We start from the raw sequence: 13,949 nt of genomic DNA on the forward strand, positions 1-13,949 counted from the left end.
TGAAGAATTGATGGAGATAAAATCACATGCCTTGGAATAATTACTTGACATATAATTAAGAAAATAATATTCGACGTTTCGACATCTGTATTAAGGTCATCATTAGAAAAACATACATATGTACAGGACACAAGCTACATAACACTACACAAAAGTAAGATGAATCTAAATGCTTTGTTAATCATTTACTCTAACTAAATCTCTCTGGCAAAAAACTTTAAATCCAAAAAAATTACTAAACAAAATATATATAAAATTAAAAATTAATTCACAAAATAAAATAAACTTTTTTTTTATACATACCAATATAATATACCAATGATAAAAAAAAGAAATCTTAAAAAAAAAACTTAAAAGAAAGAATAGTTACCTTTTACAATTGAGTAATGAGAACAGTGGATGAGAGTAGGCATACACTGTCATTTTTTTGGGGGGGGGGGGGGTTTCCAAGGCATATGATTGGGTGCCACATAAATTGATTTTTAAGTTGCATCATATGGGTTTGCATATCAGGTTAGTGGAGTGGATTTGCTCTCTGATATGGGGGGGGGGGGGTTACAAGTGGAGTTCCACAGGGTTTAGTCTTGGAACCATGCTGCATCTTTATGCCACTGATACTGTCACAGGACTACAGGGAGATGTTCAGTTGTTTGCAGATGATGTGAAGCTTGGGATAGTTATTAGTAATAGTGCTGATGTTTTGGCTCTTCAAGAGGATCTGAATAAGATGATAAAGTGGGCAAATGAATGGGGATATCAGTTTCATGCAACTAAATGTAAGGTTTTAAAATTTGGGATCCACATACTCACTTTGAGTTATACTGATTGGAAGAAGGGATCTTGGTGTTATTGTGGATCGAGATTTGAAGTTCTGAGAATGTGTTTCAAAGGTTCTCAAGACTTCCCAGAGAATTGCAACAGTGTTGAGAACATTGACAACGAGAGGTAGAAGTGTGCTGGCCCAGTTGTGTAAATCTTTGAGATCAGACCACAACTGAATTTATGTACTCAGGTCTGGTCGCTGGGTTTTTTTTTTTGGGGGGGGGGGGATGAAGTGTCCCACAATGAGTCTTGTAACTCCATGGAGGTCAGGGAAAATAATGAGTACCAAATAAGCAGACTTCATTTGACTAATACAAATAGCAGTTAAAGCTGCAATGCTAAAAAAAAGCATTTCTTATTACACTATTTAGAGATGAGTAATTAACCAAATGAAGAAAGCACATATACCAGGACTGTGCAATGATGATTATGACGATGGACGGATGGCATGCAGACTGCAGAGTTTGGTGGATACAAGGCAAACAGGGGTGGGAGGGATATGATCGAGACATTTCAGCTGGTGAAGGATTATTATCATATTAACATTGAGAGGATTTTCATATGAGGGAGGGGAGCAAAAGCAGGGCCATTACTGGAAGTTGAAGGGGAAGTGGTGAATAAAAGGGTAAGTAAGTTTTTTTTGCATGGAGAGTGGCAGGAGCATGAACTGCATTGCATAAGAAGGTGGTAAACATGCAGACTTGGATGAGTTTAAGGAGTGATGTGATAAAATTTGTGTTGACCTCCCATGATGAGTTTTGTGACTCCATGGAGGTCAGGAAAATAATGAGTACCAAATTTGCAGACTTCATTTGACTAACAAAAATAGGAGTTAAAGCTGCAATGCTAAAAAGAAGCATTTCTTATTATACTATTTAGAGATGAGTAATTAACCAATGATAAAATGATATCAGGACTATGCAATGATGATTATGAGGATGGACAAAGGGCATGCAGACTGCAGAGTTTGGTGGATAGAAGGCAAACAGGGGTGGGGGGATATGATCGAGACATTTCAGCTGGTGAAGGATTATTATCGTATTAACATTGAGAGGATTTTCATATGAGGGAGGGGAGCAAAAGCACGGCCATTACTGGAAGTTGAAGGGGAGGTGGTGAATAAAAGGGTATGAAGTAAGTTTTTTTTTGCATGGAGAGTGGCAGGAGCATGAACTGCATTGTATAAGGTGGTGGTGAACATGCAGATTGTGGATGAGTTTAAGGAGTGGTGTGATAAAATTTGTGTTGACCTCCCATGATGAGTCTTGTGATTCCATAGAGGTCAGGAAAATAATAATAAGTACCAAATTTGCAGACTTTATCTGACTAACGAAAATAGCAGTTTTAAAACTGCAAGGCTAAAAAGAAGCATTTCTTATTACACTATTTAGAGATGAGTAATTAACCAAATGAAGAAAGCACATACCTGATTCTGTCGACAAGAAACTGGCATCTTCATCTGCATCTAATGAATCCACAACAGTAATATGTCCCCTATCTTCTGAAAAGGAGGGATGGGAACCATGAGCAGTTTTTTCTTCCAAAGTTTCAATAAATCCCTCATCTCCATTACTTGCAGCACTACTATCTGTTGCTGGACTTACTATATGCACTAATTCACTATGGTCATCCTTTGGCAGCTCTTGCTGACTTTCCTCTACTGCACTATCACTATGACTAGAATCATCTAAATCTTTTAATACTCCATTTGTGCTAGAATTATCTCCAGTCAAGTAATCTAAACAGCCATTTGATGTACCAACACATCTATGAATCCTTCCTGGTGTGATATCACTTTCTGAATAAACTGTGTCACTTTGTGTATCATTTTCTATGTGAGCAGTAAACCTATGCGTATCATCCAGGATGCCATTTGATGTGCCAACACATTTATGTAGCTTTCCTGTTGTTATATCATGTTCTGAATAAGCCATAGCATGTTGCATGTCAAGTCTATGTTTAGGAGAACCTGGACTAGTGTTCTGTTTAACTTGCCTTCTTTGACTATCTGAAACTATTTATATAAAGAAAAAAAAAAAAAAACATTAGTGATTTTTTTTAGCAACTGTTCTATTTTATAGGCTAAATATCATGGAGTCCAAGTTTAACTGCAAACAACTTGTGTGGTTTTGTAAAAAAAAAATCAGATTAACTATCTATATTAAACCTACCCTCAAGGAGCACTGTGAAAACTCACTTTCTATAAATTAACAAGCATTTCCCTTGAGCAAGAACATATATATATATATATAAGTTGAAAGTTTTTCCCCTTGGGTATAATATATATTAAAGATGCCAAGCTATTTTAAACCTGGTTTTACTCCATTTCCCAAGTAAGCAAACAGACAAATAAGTCAAGTTTGCGCCTGCACATAGTGCAAGTCTAGGCAACTCATGGTAAAGGTGGAATAAGCTCTGATCACTATTCTTAATATTTACCCTTAATGCAAAGCCCATCTCCTTGAGGAGATGTATGATGCTACGCATTAAAGACAGGGGGCCACTACCCAGACTGGTTTCGACCTTTATTGAGTTCTCATCAGTGGGAGCCAGGCTTAGAAATACCAAGGTTAAGTAATACAGCGCTTATAAGTATTTTACCAAAACAAGTTACAATAAGGTGCTTTGACCTTATTAAATAAAAATCTCAGGATAAGAGATAGATGTAGAAAGTTTTTTACCTTGGGTATAATATATGTTAAAGATGTTAAAAACCAGGTTTAAAACAGCTTGGCATCTTTAACATATATTATACCCAAGGTAAAAAACTTTCTACATCTATCTCTCATCCTGAGATTTTTATTTAATAAGGTCAAAGCACCTTATGGTAACTTGTTTTAGTAAAATACTTATAAGCTCTGTATTACTTAACTTTGGTATTTCTAAGCCTGGCTCCTGATGAGACCTCAATAAAGGTCGAAACTGGTCTGGGTAGTGGGCCCTTGCCTTTAATGCATAGCATCATAGATCTCCTCAAGGAGATGGGCTTTGCATTAAGGGTAAATATAAGAATAATGATCAGAGCTTATTCCACCTTTACCACGAGTTGCCTGAACTTGCACTACTCTGCGGGTCACCTAGACTTGCACTACATGCAGGCACAAACTTGACTTATTTGTCTGTTTGCTTACTTGGGAAATGGTGTAAAACCAGGTTTAAAATAGCTTGGCATCTTTAACACACACACACACACACACACACACACACACACACACACACACACACACACACACATATATATATATATATATATATATATATACACACACACACACACACACACAGTTGAACTAAGTAACCAAAGATGAGGAAAGAATTAAGCATATCAGGAATTGAATGAACTGAGAATTATGGATTTGCATGGAAATGTTAAGAAAAATGGGACAAAAGATTTGAAAGAAACATCAAATGATTTCAGAGTAGTAATGTGATAAGGATTTGATAATTAGATAATTAGGTGTGGTGAGTGAAAAGGTGCACAAGGTTTGTTTTTCCAGGAGGCAGAATGAGCAGTGTGATTGAAGCAATGGATAAGAGTAAGATGCAAACAAGGTAGTAGTTGGCACAAATGATTTGACTGGTAACAAGGAGAATGTAAGGACAGATGTCAGGAAGCTGTTAACCACGCTACCGGCCAAGACATTTATAGACGTCAAGGTTATCATGGATGTGAGCTGCATATTAAAATTGCAATACCATTGACATTACATTGAAATATATGATGGATATGAAGCATATGAGGATGCGTATTTGATCCATAATGGCCAGTAAGGTGATTAAGGAGAGTGAAAGATAACAGTGTGGTAGGTAAGAGAGTCAGCGTGTTGCCCAAATATGATAACGATGAGTTGAGAAGGCGAGCAAAGATTATGAATGGTATACTAGCAGAGTTGTGTAAAGAGAAAGGTGGGTTGAATTCGATGGGCAGGGCAGATTGAGCTGTATACAAGAGATGGGCTACATTTAATTCGATTTGGTGTGAGTCAGTTGGAGAAACTGTTGCTGCAAGAGAAAATAATGATTAAAGTGACTTGAAGACCTGAGATAGTAAGAGGTGTTGTGGAAGAGCAAGGTAGGAGAGTTTATGAATGGAAAGGTGAGTGGCATGAGTGAAAAGAGAGAGAAAGATAAGGAACACAAGATGGACAGGAAGGCACTGCAGAAGAAGTGTAGATGACAATTTCAGGAGTAGATGTGTGAGTGTGCAAGAAAGGATAGTCAAGGATGTAGGGATGACATTTAGATCTAGGGTAAGATGTAATATCAGTGATGACAGAGAGGAATGGATGGGGGGGGGGCATATCCAAGAAGCAGGGTCAGTGGGACTTGTTATAAAAACAGAAATGAGCTAGTATGTTTATAAATGCTAGAAATATTCAAAACAAGGGAAATGAAATTGTTGGAATAAGACATGGTTGAATGAGGATGATATTCTGACAGGAATAGAGATGGAGGGTTAAGTAGTTTCATGAAGACAGACAAGGCAAAAAGGGAGGAGGAGGAGTGCTATTGATTATTGATGATGGCAGAGGAATTGTACCCACTAAGGGTGGAGATGCAAGAAGCTAATAGTGACAGTGGCTTAGAAGCAGTATGGTGTGGAGGTAGACAGGATGAAATATTTAGTAGGTGTTGCCATATACCTAGTAATGCAGAAGGCAATGTAAAGGAAACGTTCAGGCATATTAGTTTGGCTGGTTAATAAGAAAAGGGATGATTTTGTTAAACTGTGAATGAAACTATGTTGTGTATTTTTTTTTTCATTCACATTTAACATTGTTTATTATATATTAATCATGACTTGTATAAAAGTTATTTATTAATCCTTATTTAAGAATTATTATTTAAGTATTTATTCTGAATTTAATCAGCTATTAATTAATTAAACAATAATATGCGTATAATTTATTGTAACTTATATATATATATTGTAACGTGAATATTATTATAGTTATCTGTATACGAAATGAAAGAGTTGATTAAGTAGCTCTAATATTCTATTTATTGTGTTTTTATTAACTCAATGTAGTGGTATAGCCTTATGTAACATTAATGAAAATGTTTACGTTTATTTGTTGTCATGGAAACGCATGAAGTAAACGAGCGCGAGTGGAACAGAGCGCGAGCTTCGATAACAAAAAAAAAATAAAAGGTAACAAGGAGAGTTGGAACGGAAATTTTGAAGCGAAAGGAAGCAAGGGTATAAACTAGAGAGGTGGAAGTAAATGAAAGGTTCTCAAGGGCAGAAGTTAAAAGGGATAATATTTATAAGCGAGCAAAGACAAAGTGAATCTTATAGTTAGCTGAAGGTGAAGTCAGCAGTAACAATAAAAGGAATTTAATGCTGTAATCGGATAATATAAAAAACTGGATGTTCAGTGAAGAATTCTGAATAAATCCAGGTAGTCTAGAATTGCGACTTAATTCTAATTTGCCCTAAGGAGAACTGCACAGTGTTTAATTGGTTAATGAGTGGTAACAAGGATAATTAAAGTACCCTACAGTTGATATCTAGTGTTGTGAAGCGTGATTAATAGTGTTTTAGTTATAACTGTGGAGAAGTCTTATAGATGTGTTCTTAAGTGTAATAAATATATTTTGAAAGTATACTCGCAACGTAATTGATGTACTAGGAACTATTTCTGGTAAGGACTGTCATATTGATTTATTTCAATGCATGAAGAATTGAGTGGTAGTTACGCTACGTTTAACTTAACTTTAACTGTGGCAATTCTTCGAGATTGAGAATTGAAAATAAAAATTGCTTGAGAGATATTTACAGCTATTAGTGCCTGCAGTGTTTTTTAAGCGTATAGCATGGCTGAGAAATGCGTGGAAACTGATTAGATAGGAAATTCTATTATATTTAATTAAGTGTAGGAACTTTGTGACTCAGAAACTGAGAAAGTGTATGTGAAGGTTTGGAAGATTGAACTAATGTGATTGACTTGACTTAATGTTTAACTTGATTCTATTGTTTAAAATTAGAAGTAGAATTTATGTATGTGTTATATAGCTTATATTAAATGTTTTATTTTTTTAATCTAATTATTGTGTTTGCCTGAATTCCTTTTCATTGCACCGTTCATAAAAATTCGAATCTTACGGGAATCCCAAGTGGAAAACAAATACTTCGGCCAGAATAAATGAGGAGACTGCTAACTAACTATGAATTGATCCTGCTATTTTATATAGACTAATCTAAGGATAGAGTGGCGCAGTATAATAGAAATTTCCCTACCCTTGGATTGGTGATCAATTTACAATTAGTTGTTTTTTTTTGATGAAAGTGACTTATAACAAGATGGCGGATTCGAACATGAAGAAGAGAACGTCACAACAATTTCATTTCATTTATTTCATTTCAATTTCATTTCATTTCAATTATGGTAATATACACTGGAACCAAAGAGTGAATTTCTCGGGTTTTGAGGGACAACTATCTCAACAGAGACTAAACATAGATCGAGGGTCTTGGATGTGAGATAATTTGATTATCTCATCAGGAGATATTATTGCAAGTGAAGTGTCATATCATCCTCTAGATGGTGAAAGTGACCATTAAGTAAATCACTTGAGTGGTTGCCAGCAATATCAGGACTACTGCAAGAAAGGGTTATACGTGGAACTATAAGGTGGGTGATTATGAAAACTCAGGAGGTGGCTTGCAGTGAATCATGAAATGAGGAATTGGAATGAGAAGAAATCAATGTTGCTTGGTCCCTATCATGAACTATCTGGCAGATTCAATGACAATATATTCCAAAGGTCAGAGATTAAATAAGGTAGGTGTAAAATGGATGACTGAAGAGGTAACGCATGCAATCTCTAAAAAAAATAAATAAAAAAGCATTGTGAAGGCAACACAAGATGAATGGCAATCAGTTATATGAAAAATATAAAAAGCAAGCAGAAAAGGTAAGTCACTTGGTAAGGTTAGGAAAAGTGCATTATGAGTAGCAGTTAGCAAATGAGGCTAAAAGAAATTCTAGGGAGTTTTTCTTTCAATATGTGGCCAGTAGAAGGAAGAATGATTATGGGAGGATGATGTTGGTCAGTGATAATGGGAGAATAATAAACACTGAGGAAGATATAGTAATGGTGTTAAATGAAGAGTTCATTAAAATAGTCCATCTTGTGACTAACATAAGGCAGAACTTGAGAACAGTGGGAATGGGGAAGAAAGCATTGATGGTGAGCGAGAAGGAGATATATGAGAAACTGAGTAAATTCAGTGACAACAAAGCCACAGGACTTGATGGTATATCACTGCATGCCTTGAGGGAATGTTCCAAGGAGTTAACAACAGCTTTAACTTAGATTTTTAACATGAATCTAAGATTGGCCCAAATTCCAAAGGAGTGGAAAGAGGACAAAATTGTTCCACTTCATAAAGGGGGTGATAAGCCAAAGGCTTCGAATTATAGGCAAATCTACTTGCCTGGAGTTGTGGTCAAGGTGTTGGAGAAACTAGTGAAGTGAAGACAAGGATTCAGAATTAGGTTGACAGCAGTGAAACTCTCTTTAATGGACAGCATAGATTAACTAAAAGAAGATTTGTTTTAGCAGTCTGCTTACTTATTATAACAAAGTGACAAATACATTGGACAAGCAAGATGCATATACACTAGTATATTTAGATTCTGCAAGGACTTTCAATAAATTGCCACATGAGAAGCTAATAATTAAACTGGAATGAACAGATGGGGGTTATGGTAGATTAGTGCATTGGATTGGAGATTGGCTGTCTGATAGGTATAAGTAAGTTGTGTATAGGGAAGTGATATCCCAGAAGAGGAATGACACTGGAAGGGGCTTAAATAATGCAAAGTTGGAGAGAGTTATGAGAAGTAGAGCAGATGTTGTGGCCTTGCAAGAGGAATAGACTGTCTGAATAGATGTGTGTGTGGGGGGGGGGATGTCAGTTTAATGTAGCAAAGCAGGTTTTAAAATTTGGGAAGCAAAGACAGGATGCAGAATATAGGATTGGTGGGGATATTTTAGAGGAGGTGGAGGAGATTGAAGGATCTGGGGGTGGGGGAATGGTGGATAAGGACTTGAAGTTTCATGCACATTTGCTAAAATTGTGAAAATAACACATCAGATTATGGGAATGATGCAGAATACACTAACTTGTAAAAGTAAGAATATTATGGTTCCATTGTACAAAGCTTTGATCAGGCCATATGGATTACTGTGCATAAATTTGGTCACCTGGTTTTCAAAAGGATGATAAGTTGTTGAAGAAGGTTCAGAAACGATTGACTAAGTCAGTTTCCGGAATATGGAGTATAAGGATATATTGAGAAAATGCAAATTGCAGGACCTAGTGGATACATAGAAGGAAGAGGAGGGGAAAAATGATCACAACATACAAATTGGTAAGGGATAATTACCAGATTAATGTGGATGACATTTTTCATAGAATGTCTGGACACAGTTGGAGAACAAGAGCTCATCCCTGGAAGTAGTATAAGGAGGGTGTGAGCAATGGGATGAGTAGATTTTTTGTATGGAGAGTGGTGAAAGATTAGAATGCATTGCCTGAAAGTGTGGTAGGTGCAGAGACAGTGAATGCATTTAGGTCACAATATGATGAGCTGTGTATGTGAGAGTAGGACCTCCCGCAAGAGTCTCTTCACTCAATGGAGGTATGATGATGATAATAACAACAAGCACCACAGGACCCACAAAATTTCCTTGTTATAACCATTACTCACTATATCAGTGATGAGTTGCAACTACCTCCTATTTTGTTTTATTAATTCTCAATAACTCATTAAAACGGATTAAAAAATATTAGACAGAAAAAATAATATAATTAAATACCTAGATATTATTTGTAGGAATATGCTTGTATAAGCTACAATACACTTAATATTAAACACAATTTATTTACCATAATTTTAAAACTACATGCTAAATACTAAACATAGTTTATTTCTCTGTAATTAAAAACAATACTAATTAACAGTAAACATGATTTCAACTTGCTTTTAAAAACCTATGTCAGTTTTAAATCGATTCAGCCAACCGTTTTTACATACACAATTGTCACTTCAAACTTATGTAGCAAAATTGCCTGCTTGGGCCTTCAAGATTGGACCATCTATTGGGAATCCAGCATCTACCTCCTATTTTATTTTATTAATTCTCAATAACTCATTAAAAACAGATTAAAAAAATATTAGAGAGAAAAATAATTGAAGCAATGTTTCATCAATGTTTGTAAGTTCACACTTTCTAAATTGTTTTTGTTTCGGTTATGTTGTTTCTCAGTGCCAATATGTAAAGAATCTTTATTCTTCTGCAATGTTAATACTGTTGAAGATGACAAGAAAACCTTTTTACACACTTCGCATTTTTCGATCCATGTTTAAACTCACAAATAACTGATTTTTTGATTAATTGATTGAACTGAAACTCTTTTAGTAGACATGTTTCCAATGAATGGCTTCATTCTTAACTGATTTACAGTCATGGCAGTGTTTGGGTTATGTATAGGGGAGTGATCTCTGGCCTTCCTCCTCTTTCACCAGAATAATGAAAGCAGAGGAAGGCCAGAGGTTAGACAATAGAGAGGTAGGTGATGGTCCCCGAGGACAAGATTAGGTTATAAACCAGTCCATAATCAGATGCAGGTGGTCATAAAAGCTAACTCACTCTTTTCATTCCAAAAACTACCAAGCAATTATTACCAAAATTTATACATTATATATCTGTGTAGTATATTCATTATAAAAGTGAGAATTGTATGAGAATATGCGTAATTTTAAATCATTATGGCTTTTAGTTGATTACAGTTGTGATCTTGATATTTCAGTGCTCATTACAAGAAAGTTTTACTATGTACACTGTATGTACATAGTAAATTGTGTGCATGCAAGGAATCTCTGAGGTAGAAGGAGTACTTGTAAAGCTTTCCAGGCTTTATGAAGTAGTAAAAAGCAGATAAAAGTATTACAAACACAATGAAAAAATTATCCTCTGTATTTTTTTTTTTCAAACATTTATATAACTTTAGAATTAACAACACTTTGATAGTATTACAGGAAATGTTAATTTCCTATAATACTATAAGACAATTTTCTGAAAATGTGATAGGGATATATTAACTGAACCATAAGATCAACAACTAAAAACAAAACTATTCATGAAAATGTGCATTGGTTTCATTTGAAGAAATACAACTTATTAACATATCTTTAAAAAAGTTGCACAAGAAGATGCACTTTTTAATAAGAATGTAGGGACTCTATCCTGCATCTCTATCCATGTCCATCCCAAAACATGATTTTATCCTGTTTTGGGATGGACATGGATAGAGATGCATATTTGAAACTCATTTTCCGATCGTTTGTCAAAACACACTCTCACTCTTGGCACTATAACTTGGCTTCTAATGAAACAAATGTCATAAACAGTTGACACAACACTAATGAAGGTTGCTGCTTTCAACAACAAAAAGATACAACAGGTGGTGCCACTAGTTTCTTCTATTTTCAAAAAGTTCGGTTTCTTTTTTGGACAGAGGGTGTACAACCAGATTATCCTCATACAATCGAAGAATTGCATTAAGGTGCGTAGATCTGAAATCTGAAGCTTGGGATGTTCAGGTGCTGCAAGGTCTTGCAAATAACTTGGGAAAAATTTTATATCTGACAAGGAATTATATTATTGTTTCAATCCTTATCCAAGCAAACAAAGTCTGCATGTGAAACATCTTCACTATTTGTCTACTTGTATATAAAGGCTGCTAACTTCACATTAATTGATTTAGTATCCCATAATGCAAAGCACTTTCTCTTTTGGATATTTATAATGCATAGCAATATACACATCTGAAAAGAAGTGTGCTATGCATTATGGAATAATAACACAACTGATGTGAATTAAGCAGCCTCTACATGTAAATTGACTAATCATGAAGATAATACATGTATAAACTTTGTTTGCTTACTTGGTTAAGAATTAAAATACAAATATAATTTTCTTATTAATAATAATAATATACTTTTAATTAATATTTTATAACCAATTCGGAAAAAACTGTCTATGAGAAGGAGGAAAGGATTGTACTATCATCAACAAAACCACGAATAGAGTTTTATGGTAAGCAAGGGAAGGCCATTTATGTAAAAGAGAAAGAGAATAGGTGATAGATCAGAGACCTTTGGCACTCCCATACAGGTGGAAAAGTCTGAAGAGAGGAAGTCATCTACTGTGACATTCATAGATGGCATCCGCTCTCATAGTAGATGACCCAATGACAAATGCTAATAGTAACATACTGCACACATCAATCATTCACCTTGCAACAGATTATAAATTAAAGATGCCGAGAAATCATATTATTGGTTTAATCTTTTGTCCAAGTGTAAGTAAACAGTTGAAGTAAAGTAAGTGTGAAGTATCTTCCTGACTTGGTTACTTGTATATAGAAGCTAATGACTTCGCATCAATTATCCCTTTTCAGATGTTAATAATGCTATACATTGCAAGAGGGGCCACTATCCAGACCAGTTTTGACCTTCACTGAGGTATGTTTATGTGCAGGGATACCTCCCCAAAAACTCATGCGTTCTCTCAGATCCCAACAATGAGAGACCCAAAGGATCATTTAACTCAGCAGTAGTTCTACTCAGTAACAGGTTCATCATGCCACGAGTACCCTTGAATGGTGGAATGGGCCTGCCATTGGGCAGGCCCATTCCACCACTGAGCCAAGCCACTCATATTCCAGGGGAAGGCATCTACTTCAGCAGCAGCACCACTGCCATGGAAACCACTTCAGCAAATTTCCCTCTGCAGGACAAAGTTGCATCAGTAGGAGCCAGACCCAGAAGAGATATCCAGGTAGAAGTAATGTAGAAGTCATATATTTCCCATATACAAGTAGAGAAAAGGTGTATCCCCTTATTATTAAAATAATTTTTTTTTAAATAATAAGATGCCAAGAAATTATATATTTGGTTTAATCTTTGTCCAAGTGTAAGCAAACATTTGCATGTGAAGAATCTTCATGATTGGGCTCCTTGTATATAGAGGCTAATGACTTCACATCAATTGCCTTAGTATCTCATAATGCAAAACGCACTTCCTTTCGGACATATATAGTCTGGGTCTGGCTCCCACTGATGAGATCTCAATAAAGGTCAAAATCGGTCTGGGTAGTGGCCCTTCTCACAATGCATAGTGCATTATACATGTCTGAAAGGGAGGGGGTTAGTGATTTGCATTGTGGGATACTAAGGCAATCGTTATGAAGTCATTAACCTCTATATACAAGTAGTCCAGTCGTGAAGATAGTTCGCATGCAAACTATGTTTGTTTACACTTGGACAAAAGATTAAACCAAGAATATAATTTCTTGCCATCTTTAATTTATAATGTTGAAAAAATTTTTAACATCTGAAACAGATTAAAAAAAAAATCAACACTCAACAGTAAAAAGAAAAGAGATAAGTTACAACTTACTGATATGTGATCATCGGTTTTCTCATATGTAAATATTATGTAATTCACACTGGATCATGAGAGTTGAATAGAACTTTCATGATCCAGTTCATACACATATAACCACAGTGCAAAATTGGAGTTCATCTGTAAGATTGATGCTGACTGTCTTTTAGATTATCAGAGTATCAAGACAGCATACTACCTTGCTTCAAGTATTGGCTCTTTATAAATACAGGGTGTTCGGGATAAATTTGACAGTTTCGTAAGGAAAAAGAAAATCTTCTTTGTATCTATTAAATTTAATGAATTGACAAAAAAACATTACAGGCAGAGTTAATTACAATACTATCAACAAGATTTACTCAAAATAACCACCATTAGCATCGATCACAGCTTCAATTCTGCTTCGGAACCTCGAACAAGCTGATGCTACAGTCTCCCTGGGAAGGGCCGCAAAAACTGTTTTAATTTTATCCATTAAATGGGCTTTTGTATTACTGGAAGTGCGATTGGTGTCTTTTTCAACTGCGCCCCATACAAAATAATCCATGGGGTTAAGGTCTGGGGAGTTTGGAGGCCAAACATTTGGACTGGTGAAGTCGTAGAAATTTTCAGACAACCATTTTTGAATTTTCCCAGAGGTGTGGCAAGGGGCCGAATCCTGCTGC

The 13,949-nt window shown here is 35.5% G+C and overlaps 1 protein-coding gene across 1 annotated transcript in view; it reads right to left on the reverse strand.

Annotated features, from left to right (window-relative positions):
* The window catches only part of LOC150108492 (traB domain-containing protein), a 149,891-nt gene that overhangs the window by 102,526 nt on the left and 33,416 nt on the right, over window positions 1-13,949 (reverse strand). The window contains exon 2 of the mRNA XM_090415905.1: window positions 2,249-2,836. Within this exon, the coding sequence (XP_090272031.1) occupies window positions 2,249-2,836 (588 nt within the window). The remainder of the gene's footprint in view (window positions 1-2,248; window positions 2,837-13,949) is intronic.

This window comes from Typopeltis vanoorti, chromosome 3 (assembly GCF_054136105.1).
Source record: "Typopeltis vanoorti isolate ZY-2024b chromosome 3, IOZ_Tvanoo_1.0, whole genome shotgun sequence".
Taxonomy (NCBI): Eukaryota; Metazoa; Arthropoda; class Arachnida; order Uropygi; family Thelyphonidae; genus Typopeltis; species Typopeltis vanoorti.